The 13,613-nt window shown below is 42.8% G+C and overlaps 1 protein-coding gene across 1 annotated transcript in view; it reads right to left on the reverse strand.

Moving 5' to 3' along the window:
* Positions 1-5,003: 5,003 nt before the first annotated feature.
* LOC139584337 (copine-8-like) overlaps positions 5,004-13,613 on the reverse strand; it is a 72,699-nt gene continuing 64,089 nt past the window's right edge. The window contains exons 17-20 of the mRNA XM_071416046.1: positions 10,659-10,761; positions 9,620-9,677; positions 6,912-6,985; positions 5,004-6,521 (exon numbers count right to left, since the gene is read on the reverse strand). Of these exons, the coding sequence (XP_071272147.1) occupies positions 6,315-6,521; positions 6,912-6,985; positions 9,620-9,677; positions 10,659-10,761 (442 nt within the window). The 3' untranslated portion in view covers positions 5,004-6,314. The remainder of the gene's footprint in view (positions 6,522-6,911; positions 6,986-9,619; positions 9,678-10,658; positions 10,762-13,613) is intronic.

A 13,613-nucleotide genomic window follows, 5' to 3' on the forward strand; every position in this document is an offset into this window, starting at 1 on the left:
GTTCCATAGAATGTTTCATTGTGTGAGAATATAAGACATGTTTGCTGTTAGTGTACCCTCTTCTCTAGACGTTATGCACGTTTTTAATACATGTTTCATACAGAAATACATATACAGTATGTACTGTATGTATACGTGAGTGTGTGAGATGAAGTTGACATCTTGTCGTGATAAATAATAAAATGCCCTAGCCTTCTGTTTGGGAGCAAGAGAGAGCCAGAGTCCCAGTCCTAGGCAGATGCTGTTCAACTCTCCAGTGTGAAGCTTTAAAATGGAAGGTGCTGTTCTTGTCTGGTCATACTGTATCTAGTCTAGGCTGGTTTGGTCCAGTTCCATAGCAATATAATTATAATTATATGGTTACAGTCCAGTTTGGGACCGGGTCTAAAGTAGTGCACCATATAGGGAATAGGGTGCCATTTGAGATGCAGACAATGTTTTGGTGCTTTGACTTCTTACCACTACACTGTCATATAGAGCTGGGTGAAAAGTGACAGAGCATTTACCTGATTGAGTTTGAGTAATTCAACCCAACGAGAGAGAAATATGAACGCAAATAACAAACAAAAAATGTATTCACTAAGGTGTAACTAAGGCAGGGGGGTCAGTTGGGTATGGTGGTCACTCAAACACGTAAAGTAGGCAAAGAAAGGAGACTAATCCCATTCCAATCCCGACTAAAATGAAACCGCTGTTTAGTGTACTGGATGGCTAGCTTTAGGACCATGCAGAGTATCGCTCAGAGAGCAGCTGCCAGTCTGTGTGCCTTTTGTCTCACTTTTAGAAAAGCAGAGAGCAGAGATAGTGGCCGTGTTCAATCGGATCACTTTTGTCAAGTCCCTTTCAAAGTGTGTTGCATTATGGGGATAAAAATTCTCAGACTACATGTCGACTGCATGAACATTACAACAACCATGTGATCAAAGGTCATGAAGTTTCGATTGCAGTCGACTTACATTTTCTGCAGTTGCTCCTCACCAGCTGCAACTTTCAGCCATTGCCTGCATTGTGGGAGGCACTATTTGTCAGTCAATCATTAGTGTTTTTGTTTGACCCACATGAACGGGACCAAAGACGTGACTGAAACAGGAAGCAACTTTGCCGCAATTCATATGTGTACAGTGGAGATGTACAAATGAATGTGATATTTGTGTTTTTCTCTCCCCAATTGATAGTACAATGTACACACATCTTTACATCTGTGTATGATATGGCGGTTGGAGACATGTTAATTTCGACAAAGAAACACTTTTATAAACAATGGCAACACTGCCATGTTGCACTGAGCCTTGTTGTTAGAAAGTCACATTGTCCGAATTTCGGCTGTAGGAGATGCACCTCAGCTGACTTTACTTCCCAACTTTTGTCTGAAATCGGTTACTTCAGCCTTACCACTCAAACAAGCCCAGTGCCAGTTTGCTTTGCCAGTCAGCCATTTAGGCAGTGCGCGATTGCTTTTAATTTGATGTGGGCATTTGAACTCGGCCTTGTAAACCTTGCTGTAATATGATAGCCAGGGGATAATTGAATTGGGAATTGGGAGGTGGGGGAGAGCCCTCCTTTCCGGTGACCATTCATAACCAAAAGCTATTTTATTGCTATTAAAAAATAGGTTGTGATAGGTGTAATGGCTAATTGATATTTTCATCAATTTGCCCAGTAGGCTAGAGCAATTTTGGTTTCAAGTTTTCGTATGAAAATAAACACAACTGAACAACTTGTTATTTAGAGCATTTCCACATATTACATGTCCTGTTTTAGGCTTCAAAACAATAACAGTTGTAGGCTATAACAAATGTGCATTGTCATGCAGTGACAAAATGATAGGCCTAATTGAGATAATGCTAATTATTAATGATTATTATTATTAACTTTTTTTAAACTTGCTGTATGGCTACTTCCTCGTCGTCCTCTGCCTGCATCCCTACCTGTAGCCTACCTGCCTCTGGTGTAATGAATTTCCACCTCCCACTTTATCAGTCTTGCTTGTCCATCTTCCTCAATTAAAATTAGATGTTCTTAATGATCAATCTGGCTGGGAAAATATCATGAATTATTGCTAAGTTATTTAGCTATAGTGTGGATGCCTGGATGTTTATTTTATATAATGAGCACCGAGATAGTGCAACTACTGCTTAAGCAACGCAATTACATCAGACAGAGACAAGCTGGCCTGTCGAAAAATGTGTGCGAGCTGCCCCCTCGTTGGCTACTCTGTTACAATCAATATTCTCGGAACCACCTTGTTTATACAAAGTATTTCAATATTCTCTAAACTGCCTCGTTCGTTGATATGTTTCAATATTCTCAGAGTCACCTCGTCGACATTTTCTCATCCCTGGCGAGTAATGCAGACAGGCAAATTAAGAAATGAGCAGGAAGAGCACAAGACAATGTTGGTGAGAATCGCAGGAGATACTGTCTCAGTACACTGTATGCACCGTTCTACAAGGGTGACTTCATATAGCCTATAGCATTGGGACGGCAACCTTTTACACGTGGAGTGCCAATTTACAATAGTTATTCCACACAGATCTCCACAAACCATTTCTGTATGTACCACACTTTGTGCACAGGGCCATTGTCATGCTGAAACAGGAAAGGGCCTTCCCCAAACTGTTGCCACAAAGTTGGAAGCACAGAATCATCTACAATGTCATTGTATGCTGTAACTTTAAGACCATTATCCCTCCTCCACCAAACTTCACAGTTGACACTATGCATTGGTGCAGGTAGTGTTCTCCTGGCATCTGCCAAACCCAGATTCGTCTGTCGGACTGCCTGATGGTGAAGAGTTATTCATCACTCCAGAGAACGTGATCCCACTGCTCCAGAGTCCAATGGCGGCGAGCTTTACACCACACCACTATAGCTGGCTACTAGACATAGGCGCTGTCCATTCAGCACCACGCCACGGAGCTCCACTATGCCTACCTGTACCGAGGCGCTGTCCATGTGGCAGTGCTGAATCGCAGGTGGGGCCTTAGCTCCATTTAAAAAGGCATGTGTAGATTTTCCTTTTGTATTTCGTGATTTTCGTCATTCTGTGGTCGACTTTGTTTGTCTTCATGCATCCCTGTCGATTGTAGGTCTAAGTAAGTCTAAGTCCTTTGATTGTATGCCTTTTATTTCAATGCCTGTGTAGGATTTCTCTGGCATAGTTTGCATTCATGGTCAACTGTTTTATAGTCCGGTTAATTTCACACTGATGTTGGTGTTTGAAGTCGGCCTTGTTGTGACTTTATAGTGTGTATTATGCATCTTTTCATGCTGCACTGTATGCGGTTTTCCACTAGTAAATTAGTCAATTTATGATGAGGTTGAGCAGTCTGTACACACCCTTCCACAGACCTTTAAACCTAATATTGCCATGATAATTAATGGCTGGGGCCATTTTTGTTTGTTTTTGCTGTTCTCCAATTACCATTTTAGAGTTTTTAAATTGTGTAGAAATGCATTAGTCCTAAAAGAGCTTCAACTTCCTTGGAGGGGGGAGGGGCTTTGAAATCACCCCCACCCCACTTTGCCATACACTAGGTTAATCTGAACTGAAGCCACTGAACCAAGCGTTGTTGCTATGAGGAAGGGCGATATTAAATAATGTTGAAATAGAAGGAAATAACCAGAGGATCTCATTTCTTGGTCAACTGCCAGGTTTTCTGAGAAAATTGAGAGTGGAAACTGGAATGAATCTACAAACTGACTGCAACTATATAAGTGCTGTAATTATGTTCTGATATACACTACTGGTCAAAAGTTTTAGAACACCTACTCATTCAAGGGTTTTTCTTTATTTTGACTATTTTCTACATTGTAGAATAATACTGAAGACATCAAAACTATGAAATAACACATATGGAATCATGTAGTAAACAGACCAAGGTAAAAGACCAAGTCCATATGGCAAGAACAGTTCGAATAAGCAAAGAGTCCATCATTACTTTAAGACATGAAGGTCAGTCAATACAGAACATTTCAAGGACTTTGAAAGTTTCTTCAAGTGCAGTCGCAAAAACCATCAAGTGCTATGATGAAACTGGCTGTCATGAGGACCGCCACAGGAATGGAAGGCCCAGAGTTGCCTCTGCTGCAGAGGATAAGTTCATTAGAATTACCAGCCTCAGAAATTGCAGCCCAAATAAATGCTTCACAGAGTTCAAGTAACAGACACATCACAACATCAACTGATCAGAGGATACCGTGTGAATCAGGCCTTCATGGTCGAATTGCTGCAAATAAACCACTACGAAAGGACAACAATAATAAGAAGAGACTTGTTTGGGTCAAGAAACACGATCAATGGACATTCGACCGGTGGAAATATGTCCTTTGGTCCAAATTTCAGATTTTTGTCTCCAACTGCCATGTCTTTGTGAGATACGGTGTGGGTGAACGGAGGATCTCCACATGTATGGTTCCCACCGTAAAGCATGGAGGAGGTGTGATGGTTTGGTTGTGCTTTGCTGGTGACACTGTCTGTGATTTATTTAGAATTCAAGGCACACTTAACCAGCATGGCTACCACAGCGTTCTGCAGACGCCATCCCATATGGTTTGGGCTCAGTGAGACTGTCATTTGCTTTTCAAGAGGACAATGACCCAACACACCTCCAGGCTGTGTAAGGGCTATTTTACTAAGAAGGAGAGTGATGGAGTACTGCATCAGATGACCTGGCCTCAACAATCCCCCAACCTCAACCAAACTGAGATGGTTTGGGATGAGTTGGACCGCAGAGTGAAGGAAAAGAATATGTGCGAACTCCTTCAAGACTGTTGGAAAAGCATTCCAGTTGAAGCTGGTTGAGAGAATGCCAAGAGTGTGCAAAGCTGTCATCAAGACAAAGGGTAGCTATTTGAAGAGTCTTAAATATAAAATATATTTTGATTTGTTTAACACTTTCTTTGGTTACTACATGATTCCAAATGTGTTATTTCATAGTTTTGATGTCTTCACTACTTTTCTACAATGTAGAAAATAGAAAAAATTAAGAAAAACCCTTGAATGAGTGGGTGTTCTAAAACCTTTGACCGGTAGTGTAGGCTAGTAAAATGTTGAACGTAAATGTAAAACGTTTTCACTCAGTGAGAGACAAAGGCGACGTTGTGAACCAAAAGATAGACTGAAATATTACTGCTTAACATCCTGCCTTTCCAAAACACAAATACATCCATCCACAGGGTTTAGTGACATGATGTGAAGCAAGAGGTAGAAACTAAAGAGAGAATGCTCCTGAAAATACAAAACAACATTTTCCCACTGAGCTCCAGAGTCAGAGGACACACATGGAAGTGGTGGTGTAATTAACTGGTAAGTATGTTTTTGACTCCCATGCATGGATGGAGATTCCACTATTCCAGAATCCTTGTGAGCATGGCGACTGTGAATGTATCCAACGGATAGATTCTGCATCCCAAGAGGCACCCTACTCTCTATATAGTGCACTACGCTTGACCGGGGCTCTCAAAAGTAGTGCACTATGTAGGGTGCCATTTGGGATGCAGAGAGAGTAAGGCTGGTTTAGGCCCTGCTGTATTTGATAGGACCAGACTCTGAAGGGAAGGAAGTCCCCTTTGAGTCAAGGTAGGCGGACAACAGAGCGTAATATAGTGGGAAGATTATAGGTGGTGAAGGTACTGTCTTAAAAGGTGGTAGTTGTAAAATAAATGATCAGCTAGGAGGCCCTGAGTGCAGGACTTTAACTGCATGCTTCTCTACTAGGACTACAACATGCTCCGTAAAAAAGAAATAAACACCGCACATGGGATGGGGCTCCTGGGCTTGTCATCATCATCATCTTCGTCCTCTTCATCATCGCTACCACCAGTCTCTGTGGCTAAAAAAAGGAGAGCCAGAGAGCATCTGGAGTACAAATCAGAGAGAAATAAAAATGCGTCCACGAGTATGAATCCTCCTCGTCATCCTCAACTTTTGTAAACATTTAGAAAGAGACTGTTGGTGAAAGAGAAGTGAAGTTGAGAGGAAGAGCAGGACATAGAAATAACAGATCAGAAATGCGCTTCTGAAAGGTTCTCCACAGATTGGATGCTGCTCCTGGCTCGTCAATTACAGTCACTCACCCACCTCCTGGGTCAGACCAGTAAACTGCGTCCTCTGACCTCTAACTTCTGACCTCTCAGTGGAAGTCCTTCCTGAGGGACGATGGCGGTCTGTCCTCTCCACAGAAAGGGCTGACCAATGCCACGGATGATGGAATCCCAGAGTCCACAAAGGTGCAACATGAGCGTGGAAATGACTCCAGTGAGGAAGAAGAAGAAGCAAAAGAGGAAGAGGTCGAGGGGGGGCGTCTTACCCTTCAGATTCGGCTGACGCGTCGGGTGAGGAGGGGGTGCAAGGCGGGGGTGGGGGTGTAGGCAGGGGGACAGGGGCCTGGTTTGATGCCCCTGGTCCTCATGTAGGAGAGGAACTGGTCAGGGATCTCAGCCAGGACCTCTTTGGCCAAACGGGCCATACTGAGAATGTGGTTCCCCCTGCGGTCGATGTAGTCACGGAACGGAACAAACTGGATGGAGAGAAGGGGGGAGGAAGAGAGATGGAACGGAGAAGAGGGGAGGAAGAGAGAAGGAACGGAGAAGAGGGGAGGAAGAGAAGGAGTGGGGGAGACAGTAAGAGAAAGAGTACAGTGGTTCCATTAGAAAATAATATGGTAGAGAAGTGGTGTAGAGGAGGAGAAAGACAGAATATATGTGAAGATACAGGGAGAAAGACAGAATATATGTGAAGATACAGGGAGAAAGACAGACTACATGTGAAGATACGGGGAGAAAGACAGAATACATGTGAAGATATGGGGAGAAAGACAGAATACATGTGAAGATATGGGGAGAAAGACAGAATACATGTGAAGATATGGGGAGAAAGACAGAATACATGTGAAGATAATCCATAATACCTGAACAATATCTCTCTCTGCGAACCTCCCTTGAGATGAGATCCTCTCTTCGTCTCCATCAAGCTCAATCATTTCTGAGAAGGAGAGAGAGAGAAGCACATCAGTCAGCCATACCATGTCAGGACAAAGCCCACATCAATATGTCAACATCATCAGTGCCACAGAGCATGACACATCGTTGACTACACATGCTGCACTATCGTACGTGTGCATGAACTACACACACTACATTACCACAGAGAGCCAGTGAGCATGCTACACGAGATGACACTGTTTCATTGCCTGCCATGCAATGTTGTTTGAGTACAGAAAATGTGTGTGTAGAGCCGTGAAATCCTTGGTTGTGAGTTACTGCACAGTACTGGGTGAGTGATGAACCAGCCTGGTCTTAGAGCAAAACCATTTAGTAAGATATGTTACTTTACATTAGGTTACATTACTTTGACAAGACGTAACATAGTAAACCTACACTACCGTTCAAAAGTTTGGGGTCACTTAGAAATGTCAATTTTTTTGTCCATTAAAATAACATCACATTGATCAGAAATGCAGTGTAGACATTGTTAATGTTGTAAATGACTATTGGAGCTGGAAACGGCTATTTTTTTAATGGAATATCTACATAGGCATACAGAGGCCCATTATAGGCAACCATCACTTCTGTGTTCCAATGGCATGTTCTGTTAGCTAATACAAGTTGATAATTTTAAAAGGCTAATTGATCATTAGAAAACCTTTTTGCAATTATGTTAGCACAGCTGAAAACTGTTGTGCTAATTAAATAAGCAATAAAACTGGCCTTCTTTAGACTAGTTGGGTATCTGGAGTATCAGCATTTGTGGGTTCGATTACAGGCTCAAAATGGCCAGAAACAAAGAACTTTCTTCTGAAACTCATCAGTCTATTCTTGTTCTGAGAAATTAAGGCTATTCCATTCCAAGAAATTGCCAAGAAACTGAAGATCTCGTACAATGCGGTGTACTACTCCCTTCACAGAACAGCGCAAGCTGGCTCTAACCAGTATAGAAAGATGATTGGGAGGCCCCGGTGCACAACTGAGCAAGAGGACAAGTACATTAGAGTGTCTAGTTTGAGAAACAGACACCTGAAAGTCGAATGTAATATATCATACTAAACGGGTAAAATGCGATCAAGACGTAGGATACTATACATCCTACAATTTGTATTATATTGTACGACCACTATTACATTGGTAGGCCAATCTAATGTAACCTAGCGTAAAGTAACATATCAAACTAAATGGGGTGGCATGGATTTGAGTAAAATATCATACATTTTGCTTTGAGACCAGGTTGCAGCACAGCCGGGTGTGGTGAAATATGTGGTGGGATATGTACAGCACAGCAGGTTGGTGGCACCTTAATTGGGGAGAACGGGCTCGTGGTAATGACTGGAGCGGAATAGGTGGAATGGTATCAAATACATCAAACACATGGTCTCCAGGTGTTTGATGCCATTCCATTTGCTCCGTTTCAGCCATTATTATGAGCCGTTCTCCCCTCAGCCGCCTCCACTGATGTACAGATCCAGGATCTTAATTTGAGCCTGTTTGCTAAAGCAGGAAAATAATCCTGCAGCATCAAGATTTGTTGTTGTTGTTGTAGGCATTGATATATTTTTTGTTGTTGTTGTAGGCATTGATATATTTTTTGTAAGGGAAAATCAAGTTTGATTTTGAAAATACAAAACTTCAGAAGCCTTTTTAAACCTCAAATACACTACAAGTTTTAAATGTCCTTCATTGCAGGAAAGTTCTCTTGCAACAGGGTGATCAAATTAAGATCCTACATCTATATAAGGGAGAGCAACCATGTGTAGTAGAACAGGGAGGGACATCATGCTACTGTGCACATTGACTTTGTAAGCGTGATAATCTTAAAGGACTGTTGACTTTAAAAGGCTAATTGCTCATAAAGAATGAATGTGTTTATCATGGAGCTGGAGTGTTTTATGAATTGTAAACATGTCTTTCCTATGATAAGAGATGAAAGGCGAGGACTTGGTCTGTTACTACAAAAAGGTGAAGGGAGATGATGACACATTTCTGTAGAACGTTGTGTCAAATGAGCATTGACATTTAGAAAAATAAACAATGTGGGGGATGGGAAGCAAATGAGAGAGAGATATGAAAGAGTGAGATAGAAAGGGAAATGAAAAGAGAGGGATAGCCGGGTGAGGGGAGCGATAAGGAGAGGGAGGGGTAAGAAAGAAGGATAGAAAAAGGAAAGGTGAGAAGCAGAAGAGAGGGAGAACCGGGTGAGGGGCGCAATAATGGATTTAACGCAGGGAAGAGATTAGAAACACAAATGTGTGCATATACACACACGGGTGCACACACACACACACGGGTGCACACACACACGCACACGGGTGCACACAAACGGGTGCACACACACACGCACACGGGTGCACACAAACGGGTGCACACACACACGCACACGGGTGCACACAAACGGGTGCACACACACACACACACGGGTGCACACACACACGCACACGGGTGCACACACACACACAAACGGGTGCACACACACACAAACACACGCACACACAAGGGTGCACACACACACGCACACGGGTGCACACACACACGCCCACGGGTGCACACACACACACAAACGGGTGCACACACACACACACAAACACACAAGGGTGCACACACACACATTCCATTATTCCTTTCTTACCATTAAATTCCGCCGGTCCAACCCCGACAATTATAATTGACATGGGCAGAGTAGCCGCCTTTGGAGGTGGGGGGAGAGAGAGAAAAAAAATAAAGAGAAAGAGAGGTGTCAACGAAAAAGAGAGCTTGAGAAAACAAGTTCCTTTCAATGTCAACGTCAATAACCATCGTTATCTAAAACGCCACAGGAGAAATACCTCCAATTATTGACACTACTGTACAAGTTCTCCTTCTCAGAGAAAAATGGTAGAAACTGCCTGTCATAAAGTGGTCAATGTTTTCCAATTCTGCTCCTTTATGTGGTTTGGCGCCCACATTTTGCCAAGCCTTTGTAGGATTGTCACCTCTCTCATTTCATGCATGTACAACTTGTGTTTAAACCCCAGCCGGCCTGACAGCTTATAAATGAACCCTATTTCCATCTCCTCCCATAGCGGACACCTATTGCATTGCAATTTTGAGTGGATAGCCATTTGCCAAAGGCTGGTGAGAAAGAATGATAGATTAACACATCACTATGTTTCATAACTTTGTATTGCCATTTAGGTGAACATTAAATTGGCAGAGATATGAGGAACATCTATTTCTGGGGTTGCTTGAAACTCATAGTTCTCATATCGTACCCCACAATCACATTACAGTACGTAGGGGAAATTGTTTAACGAAAAGCAGCGATTTCTATTTCTATGTAACACAATTTTTGAGTCAGGGCATTCCAAACAGCATTACATCAACGTAGACAGACAGACATTAAACACTATCAACGTTGGTTCACCCACCAAGAATGACTGGGTAAGTGGTACCGTAAGTGGCGGTGGAGTTGAACGTTGAAGGTCTACTTCTTAATTTGAAAAACAACAAAATCCAGACCCGCCACTTGGTTTGCTATAAATGTAGCTGGGGGATGGGGCTGGATAAATGTAACCACTCTAACTCATGAAGATGTGTAGGCTATAGCATCAATTTTACATGTATAAAAATGTCGGAAAAAAGATTGTAAGAGTGGGCCTTTAATTAATAGTAAGTTTGAGATGTCTTACATTTACGATAGACTCTTTGGTCTGAGCCATGTCGGTGATGACGCCGTCTGAGATGATAAGGAGGATGAAGTACTGGGAGCCGTCTTTCACTGATTGTGCATACCTGGAGGGGGGGAGCGAGAGAGAGGAGAAGAGGGGAGGGGAGGGGGGAGCGAGAGAGAGAGGGGAGAGGAGAGGAGAGGAGAGGAGAGGAGAGGAGAGGAGAGGAGAGGAGAGGAGAGGAGAGGAGAGGAGAGGAGAGGAGAGGAGAGGAGAGGAGAGGAGAGGAGAGGGAATGAGAAGAGGGGAGGGGAGGGGAGGGGAGGGGAGAAGAGAGGAGAAACAGCGAGGTTGGTGGGAGGAGAGCAGGGAGGAGAGCAATATGAGTTGCAGCGTGTAATCAATAATACTGTAATCAATAATACTGTAAGTCGCTCTGGATAGGAGCGTGCCCTAAATTACTACAATGTCAAATGTCATAAATCAATTAACTAAATGTATCTATGAAGCAGGGGTTGGACCCGATTCAGGGAACAGAACCGAAAACCGAAAAAAAATATACTGTTCTAGAATAGAAACATTATTTTAAAAGCATGGGCAATAACGTTATTTTACGGTCCGGCATTTGTTTCAGTCCCACAAAAAATGCAACAAGCGCCTATGCAAAGCGTATGTGTATGTGTATGTGTATGTGTATGTGTATATGTGTGTGTGTGTGTGTGTGTGTGTGTGTGTGTGTGTGTGTGTGTGTGTGTGTGTGTGTGTGTGTGTGTGTGTGTGTGTGTGTGTGTGTGTGTGTGTGTGTGTGCGCGCTGTGTGTGTGTGTGTGTGTGTGTGTGCGCGCTGTGTGTGTGTGTGTGTGTGTGTGTGCGTGTGTGTGTGTGTGTGTGTAGGCAATCTGCCCCGCCCCCCCCTCATGTCCCTCCCCCTCTGAAGCATGGACTACTGTAGCCTACTGACGTTACAAGCGTGATTCAGAAATTAGAGAGATATTTTTTATTACAGAAGAATGGATTCAGTTTTTCCAATGCTAGTTAAGGACACTATAGTTATCATTATTCACATTGGATTTATTAACCACAAAAAAAAGGCGTGTTTTTAATTGTGGTGCCGCTCTGCACACACAAGCTCGTTAGCTAGCTAGCTTTTGTCCAACATTAAGCAAAAATACTGGTTCTGTTCAGAACGGAATGATTGGAAAACAATGTAGGTTCCAACCCCTGCTATGAAGCATATTTTGTGTTAGCCTATGACCACTCTTTCACTAATCTATCTACTCTCATGCATGGACCGCTAGTCAAATCAAATCAAATGTTATTGGTCACATACACATGGTTAGCAGATGTTAATGCGAGTGTAGCGAAATGCTTGTGCTTCTAGTTCCGACCGTGCAGTAATATCTAACAAGTAATCTAACAATTTCACAACAACTACCTTATACACACACACAAGTGTAAAGGAATGAATAAGAATATGTACATATAAATATATGGATGAGCGATGGCCAAACGGCATAGGCAAGATGCAGTAGATGGTATAGAGTACAGTATATACATATGAGATGAGTAATGTAGGGTATGTAAACATGATATAAATTGGCATTGTTTAAAGTGACTAGTGATACATTTATTACATCCGATTTTTTATTATTAAAGTGGCTAGAGATTTGAGTCAGTATGTTGGCAGCAGCCACTCAATGTTAGTGATGGTTTGGTCAGTGGTTTGGCTGATGGTTGAGACCCAAATCTGGCCCATACCTGGACTGTAACCCTGGGGGGTGCATACCATCTGAGTGGTAAATAAATACAGCCACACGTATTGGGAGTATGACCATCTCGTTGGACACTGGAGACACTTCTTTGGGTGAAAATGTTTTTTCCTCAGTGTGTTTTGGTAACACTGAGAATAAATGAGCTATGAACGGCAAGGCTATTCTTAGGCCACGTGGGCGGTCTGACCACACCGGGAAATAGATGGGAGTTGAGGAGCGAAGAGGGATGGGAGGGATAGCTTGTTACAGTCAATCTTGTGTGTGTTAATAGATGATTGGGTAAGATTTCCCAATAGTGAATATCAAGTAGAGCATGTATGGCACGGGGACACTGCACACTACGGGGAGACAGCGAGGCACCGAGTCCAATTCTCTTCTGCTCGGATAAAATGACCATTAATCACAATGTCTCCCATAGTGTCTGTCTACTGGTCAATCGTGCAAAGCCTTATTTGTTTTCAACAACCACCAACCATTCTCTCTGCATGCAACGTTGAATGAATACTTTTGAAGGACAACATTGAATAACTTTGGATGCAGAGGAGGAGAAGACCTCTGACCGCTTGCAGTTTATTTTATTGCTGTAATAAGTAAGTTGGAAGCTGGAAGGCCATGTATTATCCTCGTATTGTGTGTGTCCCTTTTGTCATAATTTTTTTTTCTTCTTCATATAAAGGCACCGGTGTGATGTTGTAATCTAATCTGAACTAGGTTCTCGCATCTATTTGTGTGATGGTGAGGAGATGTGACATTAAGGGTGCGTCCTAAACTGCACCATATTCACTATATATAGTGCATTCATTTGGACCAGATCCTATGGGACCAATTGGGACGCACACTTAAAGCTGAAATCCAATAAAGGGAGAAACAGCGCCACTGTTCGCCCCCCCCCCCCCCCCCCCCCCCAGGGCCCTTGTTATTGTTTCGTTGTGTTGATGAAATGGAGGAGAGGAGCATGCAATTATGTCCGACAAAAAAAAAGTAAAGTAAAACAGTAACTTCTTTGTTGTGATATCATAAACGGACGTGGCAGTTTCACCAATCATTTAGAAGAAAAAGAAACGTACACCTATTTAGGCGAGGTGCTGGCTAGCGGAGTAGAAAACTTGAAAATAAAGGAGAGCCGCACACTCTAGGAGCTCAGATGCAAAAATATTTAATTTACCAACGTTTCGACAGGCAAGCTGTCTTCATCAGGGTACAAT

The sequence above is a fragment of the Salvelinus alpinus genome, chromosome 9 (genome assembly GCF_045679555.1).
Source record: "Salvelinus alpinus chromosome 9, SLU_Salpinus.1, whole genome shotgun sequence".
Taxonomy (NCBI): Eukaryota; Metazoa; Chordata; class Actinopteri; order Salmoniformes; family Salmonidae; genus Salvelinus; species Salvelinus alpinus.